The 8,392-nt window shown below is 41.6% G+C and overlaps 1 protein-coding gene and 1 pseudogene across 1 annotated transcript; one reads left to right on the top strand and one right to left on the bottom strand.

Annotated features, from left to right (window-relative positions):
- Window positions 1-215: 215 nt before the first annotated feature.
- On the bottom strand, window positions 216-4,150 carry LOC128604899 (kelch-like protein 10). The gene has a single exon (XM_053620011.1). The coding sequence runs from the start codon at window positions 3,877-3,879 to the stop codon at window positions 2,089-2,091; it is 1,791 nt and encodes a 596-aa protein (XP_053475986.1). The 5' UTR covers window positions 3,880-4,150; the 3' UTR covers window positions 216-2,088.
- Window positions 4,151-5,666: 1,516 nt separating this feature from the next.
- On the top strand, window positions 5,667-7,158 carry LOC128604888 (succinate receptor 1-like; annotated as a pseudogene).
- Window positions 7,159-8,392: the final 1,234 nt, after the last annotated feature.

Here is an 8,392-nt window from a genome sequence, read left to right as displayed (position 1 = left end):
GGCGGAGTCTGATGACCATGCCCGTCTCCAGTCCGATCCTAAACTCCAGCCTGGTTCTCTGGTACTCCTGTGATGCAGCACTGCCTCGGGCACTTCCAGCACTTTCTGTGCAGACTGGTGGAGCTCTACATCACCCAGTGGGGGGCGGGGCTAACCAGGGGGAGGCGGAGTTAACATAGAGGCTAGGTGTATTCGAACAGGAGTGTGTGTCTGCGTTCACGGCTGCCAAAATGATTTTATTTAACCAGCGCATATTAAACAGAACATACTCTCACATTTGCATGTTATTGTTTATTTGAAAGTTTTCTGATGATTATTCTGGATTTACTTTTTTATGTAATATTACTGATTTATTTATTATTTGCTGTTTATTATTACTAATTACGGTGTATGATTACTTATAAATTAATATCAACATCAACAATAATAATAGTTAATATTAATATGATTATTAATGACGTGTGTGTGGTGATGATGTCAGACAGCAGCGGTGTGACTCCGCCTCCTCGGTGGCTCAAGTCTCTGACGAACACCTGTTTCTCTGAGCTGGACTTCAGCATCCGCGCCGTCACCGTCTCCCCTCCTTATGGACCTGGTGGGTCTGACGCAGTCCATCGCCATGGTGACAGCAGAATGGGTGGGCGTGGCCGACTCCGCCCAGCCGATGAGCCCGAGCCAGGGTCCTGTTGCCGTGGTGATCAGGCCGCCGCTCACACAGGGGATGTTAAAGCACATCGCTGACAAAACCGACTTCTTCAAGGTGAAACGTTAATCTCTCTTCATTTCTTTCATCCCTCTCTCACTCTTTTCTCCTTCCTTTCTTTCCTTTTTTCTTTATCTGTCTCTCTTCCTCTTCTTTTCCACGGTTTCTCCTGCTTTTTAGCAATTGTGTCCTACCTTTTTATTCCCCTACCATGATTTCTTTCTCTTTCATATTTATCATTTTTATTGTTCCTTTTTTGCTCTTTCTTTCTCTCCGTTATTTTTTACATTTCTTTTCTTCTCACTTTTTTGTTTCGAACTTTTTCTGTCAGTCGCTCATGTAATGTGTTTGTCTTTCACTTTTTGTTTTTCCTCTTGATTTCTGCTTTTCATTCTTTCTATTTAATTTTCATTCATATCTCTCTCATTCTCTCTCATTCTCTCTCTCATCCTCTCTCTCTGTATCATTCTCTCTCATCATCTCTCTCTATCTCTCACTCACAGACACACATATTCTCTCTCTTTCATTCTCTCTCTCTCATCCTCTCTCACACACACATATTCTCTCTCTATCATTCTCTCTCCCATCCTCTCTCTCACACACACACATTCTCTGTCTCTCCTTTTCCTTTACTCTTTGTCATTATTTTATGTCCTTTTTTCCTAATCCATGTTTTTTTTTCTTGTTTGATTGTAGTGTAATTGAACCTGGTGTGTTTATAGTATTATCCGAGAGTCTCTTGCTGTGGATCTGCTGGTATTAATGCTGCACTCCGTTGTACTCGAGCTCTGAAAGTACAGAACCAGTTTTCCGGCGTTCCGATCTAAAGGCGTTCTGGCTCAGAAATAATGGTGGATACTCTGAGCAAGGTCATATTTGAGTTTGATAAACATATTAATAAGACCTACATGAATTAGTCCTGTGATGCACAGAGAGAAATGATGCATAATCGTCGTCCCCTGTCTTCATCTTTGCTTGTAAAAATGATCCGTTACAGTTATTTTATCACATTAGTGAATTTGGGCTAAAATCAGCGGAATTACGTCACGAACCTAAACTTATGACATAAAAGCTACAAGTCAACAAAGTCCGGTTTCATCACATAGAAAATAACGTGAAGGGAATTCTGTTTAGCGTTGACCACATGAGCGCCGCCATGTCATTGTGATCTCAGGTATGTGTACGTGTGTGTGTGAGAGCTCTCAGGACTGTTCTATCGCACGTCTCCATGAGGGACGTTGTGGTTTTACGAGTTTCAATACAACGGCTTGCAGCATAAGAGGGGAAACAAAAGGCAAATTCAGTAGTTTGACTGCTTCAGAGTGGTTAATTTGATTCTTGAGAACAAAAGGATTCTGATGAAAGGAGAGGTTTATTTGTACGTCTCAGACATTGGCAGGAGGTGTGAGGTAGCCTCTGGTGCTCTGTGAGCTCTGAGGGACTCTGTAGGGATCGTCTCGGGGAGCAGCGTACTCTGCCATGTTGGGTAAACCAGACAGCACACAGCAGCTCAGACCACGGCGAGAAATCCCCATGTTTTCGATTGCATGCCATTCAGAAGTCTGCTTATCATAACACTCCACTTCATCCATGGTGGTAGTGCCGTTCTCTCCACCAGCAACGAACAGGAGATCGTCCAGCACCTCAATGCCGAAGTTGCTGCGCTTGTTGTTCATGGCTGGACCTTGTGTCCACACGTTGGTCTGAGGATTATACACCTCTACATTGCTTATTTGATTAACACCATCATTTCCCCCGACAGCGTAAACCCATCCTCCGTATGCAACCACGCCCAGTCCACGCCTTCTGATCATCATGGGGGTGATGAGGGTCCACTCTCCCGTCTGAGGACTGTAATACTCCCCCGTGAACAAACACCTGTTCCCGTCAAACCCTCCGCATATGTACACTTTGCCATTCAGTACTGTAGCGCTAGAATCACCCCTTGGTTCGTGCATCGGCGCGATCATGCACCACCGATCATTCTCAGGTTCATATCGCTCTACTGTATTCAGATGTTCGAAGCCATCAAATCCTCCCATCGCATAGATACGACTGTCCAGCACACACACGCTCACGTCACACCGGCAAGAGTGCATGGGGTTCACCTGAGCCCAGGTTCTGGTGATGGGGTCAAACCTTCTCACACTGTTGAGGAAATCCACACTGTCGAATCCTCCGATGCAGTACACGAAGCCGTTCAGATACACCGTCCCGTGATAGGCTCGTGGACTCTCGTCGTTGCATGTGACGTTGACCCAGCGCGCTGCTCGCGTATCATACGCTTCTATGGTATTGAGATTCTTGTGGCCATAGCCACCGATGGCCAGCAGAACGGCGCTGGGCAGGCGGAGTCTCTGGAGATCAGAGCTGAGGGGAAGGCTCGGGTTGAGGTCATCGATGCCCATCAGAACTCTGGTGACGATCGGCTTACATGTCATGTTGTCCATCACTAAAACGTTGTTGCTCACATTGTTCATAAGGTAATCGTGTGTCAATAGCCCCAGACGCACCTTGGGCAGTAACACTCCTATGTGCGCTTTCCGTTTCCATGGCGCATGTTTGATCCACTGTAAGATGGCTTCAAACACCACGCTCTCCTGTTTCACGTTCAGTTCGTCCTTCTCGATGATCTCGCTCAGCTGCTCGACCGTCAGATCCAGGAACTCCTCAGAGAGGCGCACCATCTCCTCAAAGTTGTGCAAGATAAACCGGAAGGCCTGCTGCTTCAACTTCTCGCAGAAGTAGGAGTGAGCTAAACGACAGATGTTAACGCAGTTCTCGGGACACAGCTGAGCCTTCAGGAACGTGCAGCAGTCGTTCAGCAGGCTGTTCACCAACAGATAATCAGCAGCGATCAGCAGCTTACACACGTTTTTCTCCGTGATGTTAACACGTCTTATATACGCGTACTCCACAATCAGCTCCATTATCTCGGCAGAAACGTTAGGGATGCTGTACCCGAGCTTATCAGGAGGGTACCCCCCGTTGGTGAAGAGAGCCATGAAGTATGGGCTGCAGCCGCACAGGATGATCTTGTGCACGTGGAATTCGGCGCCGTCCACCACGATGACTGCGTCACAGAGCTGCTTCTCTAACCGCAGCTCATTGATGATGTTGCAGGACATCCCGTCTACCTTCCTCTCCATTCCCTTCTCTTCTTCCTGTTTACTCATGTTCTGTGCAGGTCAGAGCTACTGAATGTACAACATTCATCTGAATGTGGATTGTGTTGATGCAGATCAGCTTTTCAACTCGGAATGTTCTGATTCCACATTTCAGAATAATAACAGCTCATGATTCCAAGGTTCCAATTCTAATTTTGTAACCACGGATACATACAGGATGCAGTGAACCTGACAGAAACCTGCAGTACAGGATCAGTCTCTGTGAAATGCTTTAAAAACAGCTTTAAATCCTGCGCATGTCCAAAATGCACAGGTCTGGTGTAAAGAACCATTTATTTTCCTGTTAAAAAAAAAAAACCCACCTCCCAGGGTGAATTTCCCAAGTAGAATTAATCCTACATTAAAATGATTAAATATTGATGATGAAATAGTTAATAATGGCTGTATTTTTTTATTTATTTGTTTGTTTAATAGCTTTATAGATAGATAGATAGAGAGAGAGAGAGAGAGAGAGAGAGAGAGAGAGATGTATGTTTATACAGATAAACATTACCTTTCCAGCTTTTTGGTGAGAAAAGTAATTAAACTTGTCCACTTTAAGTAACCTTTTAAAACTTTTAGCTGTTTTACACCAGAAATAAATTCTGAACTGATGAACACTGCTATAAGTTTTGACGCCATGACATTTTAAATGAAATGCTAATTATGTTCTTTACTTAGTGTGGCCTACGTAGGTTTTATTACAGATATTACTTTATTACAAAAAGTGTCATATGATATTTTATATCATTACACTACACACTCTAAATAACACTTTTTTTCCTGCTAGAGAATTAAGGATGAAGATTTCTAACGTTATATTTGTAACAAGAATAAATATTTGATCTAAAGAGAGGTGTAGAAAGGAACTATTTCTCATTGTTCTGTAAGAATCATGACCACATGTCTTGAAATTATTTATTGCTACGGATTAAATTTAGATTATTTCCAGGGTAGAGCAGTTTCCCAGGAGGTTAAACTAGTGTTTTATAGAAATTTGGGTTCTTCTTTACCAGTTCAATAGTTTAATCTTTTTAACTGACTATACTTTGATTCATGACTATGTTTTTTGTATATGCCCTAATAAACACGCTGATCTCATGGGATTGTGTCCTGTCTCTTCACCTCTAAACCACACACACACACACACACACACACACACACACACACACACACACACACACACACACACACACACACACACACACACACACACGAGAGAGAGAGAACAGCTTGTTCATATAAGAAAACGAAAATAAGCACAGACCCTCTGCAGACTTCCGCTAAACCAACTCCCCACCTGCTACAATAATGAACAGTATTACATACTTGACATACCTGGAATACCTGAGCTAATGGGACAATACTGTACAACCTATTCATCCCAATCACTAGTTGTGACTCATTGTGAATTTTCATGACCTTCTGTTGATTTCAAATTTTAAATGAAAAAACCTCAGAAAAAAAGGTCAGACTTTTTGACCCCACTGTATATGTTTATGTACAACATTTGGACAAGTGAACATTTTTAATCTTGATGCCTCTGAACTTAAGTTCACAGCAACTCTTTCAACACTGTCAAATACAACATTCATTCTAAATTGCGCAGTTTTGCTAATAAATTAAAACAATTTATGAATCAAAATAGGGTTGAAAGCTTAAAAAGAATTAAAGCCCCACACCTGAGAATAATAAATAATCTGCTTCATACAAACTCTAATTATTTTTTATTGTTTTGAGAACATAATTTCAGAGCAGATCAAATTAAAACTAAGGCATCTAAGGGAGGTCAAGAAATGTGGAATGTGGAAGCACATGTGACACTACTGACTGTGAAGTTTATGCTTCACTTGTGTGTATAGAATATATAGTAGACTGGATGGGCATGTGTTTTTATGGTGTGTCTCAGCTGGCATGGATTTAAATGCTGGTTAAAATTAAACCTAGTGTGCAACTGAATAAACCACTTATAAATCTGAACTTTAACAGGGAAAAATCTTATCCCTTGGGTAATACATGTCCATTTTTGGACCAAAATGGATTTGAAAATCACATTGTGTAGATTCTGTACATCATAACTCCTTCTGCACTGTTCCACACACATTAGCACAGAGCATTTATTTATGTCCACAAAAATAGCAAGAGAGTTCAAGAGTGAATTCTTTTAATCCGCCCAAAAAAAAAGCATCATTCTAGTGTTAACCAGCAAACTAAATAACATGAAAATAGAACCCTTTATGTACAGTAATTATATATACACTAGTTTTTTTATGGCTGCAGGACAACTGCTGTAGTGTCATTGCTCCATTATTAGAAAGATATTACCTCTCGCCAGTGTATGGTCTGGAATTTACTATTGGCTTCATCAGAAACCTAGTGCAGGTCCTAAGCTATATCTTTTGCCTCCCTGCTTGGAAGTCAACAAACTTGTACCTGTTTAACCTGTCTGTGTCTCTTCTCATCTACCTGTGTACTTTACCTGAGCTGTCCTATAACTACGCTTACAACCAGAAGAAATTCAGTACTTCACTATGCATGGTCAATCGCTACATCCTCCATGTGAACTTGTACTCTAGCATCCTTTTCATGATGCGTGTAAGTGTGGACCGGTTCTTGTTGCATGTCACCCACAGCGAGAACACATCCTGTTGACACTCAAGGCCTCATTGTGCATCACCATACTGAACTGGATCTTGGTAAATGCTCAAATTGCTCCCCTCATAGACTTCATTATCCAGGACTTGGAGGACAATGGCTGGACAGTGTGTGGTGATTTTGCAAGCCTTGGAGTGGCCAGAGTTATTCTGATTTACAGCATAGTGCTCAAAATAACTGGATATGTGATGCCCCTGGTGGGTTTGTTTCTATCATCACAAAGCATGGTTTCTGTACTCATGAAAAGAGAGGAAATGCATGCGACATCCTTCCAAAGGCCAGTAAGAATCGTGGGGCTGTGGCAATCATGTTTCTGGTGCTCTACACACCCATCCATATAATGAGGATTGTGCGCATTGCCTCTCGGCTTCCTGAATTAAATTTGTCACCGTGCATCGTAGACTACATCAATTCGGTTTTCGCAGTGACACGGCTAATTGCATAGGCTCAGTGTCATCTTCCCAGTGTTTTACTTCCTCATGACGGACAGCTTTAAGGAAGCACTGCAAGACAAGTGGAGGCAGCTTAAAAGGATGCTAATGGTTGCACTACAAGCAAGTATGACCTATCAAGCAAAGACAGCATTGATAACAATTGCCTTGCTTTGAAATCTGACTGTTGTGAATATTTATTCACAGTTGGCTGGCAAATTAAAGCAAAAGCCGATATAAAGTGTCTTAGTAGAACATTGCCAAAAACATTTTCAGTACACCTTGGTGTTTTAAGTATTAAAATGTAAATCATATGCTATAATCTTCACAGTAATCAAATCGCAATGCAACTGCCAGTGTTAGACACTGCTTGCTACCATCATCAAAACAAATGAAGTAAATCTCTTCTATAAGAATAATGCTTCAGTACAGTTCTAGAGACTTGTAAAATCTATACCAAGGTGTACTGAAAATGTTTTTGGCAACCGGGTACTCCCGTTTCCTTCCCCAGTTCAAAGACACGCATGGTAGGCTGATTGGCGTGTCTAAAGTGTCCGTAGTGTATAAATGGGTGTGTGAATGTGCCCTGCGATGGACTGGCACCCTGTCCAGAGTGTACCCTGCCTTGTGCCCGATGCTCCCTGGGATAGGCTCCAGGTTCCCCCGCGACCCTGAAAAGGAGTAAGCCGTGGAAGATGGATGGAGTTCCTATTACTCTGTCAATTTAAATGTTACACATAGCCAAAATTAAAATAGACATGTACTGTAGAGTTATTTGCAGACATCTTCCTGTAGGTGGAGCTATTGTCTCAGCAGTAAAGTATTATTATTCCACTAGAACATGTGTAGTTACTACTAAACTATGAATAAAAATATGGAGTTTCTTCAATATGATAGTGTTTTCAATAGTTATTTATATAATTTTTTCCTCCAGTGGAATTCTGTGCAAGAATGCGATAAAAATAATAAAATAAGGGCTACTAATTAATAAAAAACTGGAAGGACAAGCATTAAGAAGTACATTTCTAAAACAAATTTTATGGGATGAAATAAAGCTTATGTATAGTAAAATTTGCAATTAACCCTGCAAGGAATTGACCTTGTTGAGCTTTGTGAAAGCTACATGGCATTTCAAATATTTTACCATTTTGTTCTGTCGTTGTTGTGTTTGCATTTCTAACTACAATTTTTTCTCTATACACGAGGAACAAAATGGAAGCGCTTGTTTTTCAATGACCTCTAAACCACTTCATCCTTGCTGCCCTCTGTTCCTGTGATATTCGTGATGGAATTGGCATTAAAACAACTCATTCCAGTCTGACACCATTTGTAATTCTTGGTGTGTGCAAGCAGAAGCTTCATTCATGGTGCTTGAACAGGCAGAGTACCAAAGCAGTGCATTCAGGTCCTCAGAGGGTCTGTCAAGAACAAGACCA

Source organism: Ictalurus furcatus, unplaced genomic scaffold, assembly GCF_023375685.1.
Source record: "Ictalurus furcatus strain D&B unplaced genomic scaffold, Billie_1.0 scf5, whole genome shotgun sequence".
Classification (NCBI taxonomy): Eukaryota; Metazoa; Chordata; class Actinopteri; order Siluriformes; family Ictaluridae; genus Ictalurus; species Ictalurus furcatus.
The sequence above is the reverse complement of the archived record's forward strand: the minus strand, read 5'-3'. Positions and strand labels throughout refer to the sequence as shown.

Excerpts from the sequence above, each read along its gene's own strand:
- LOC128604899 (XM_053620011.1), bottom strand. The coding sequence starts at position 3,879 with ATGAGTAAACAGGAAGAAGAGAAGGGAATGGAGAGGAAGGTAGACGGG.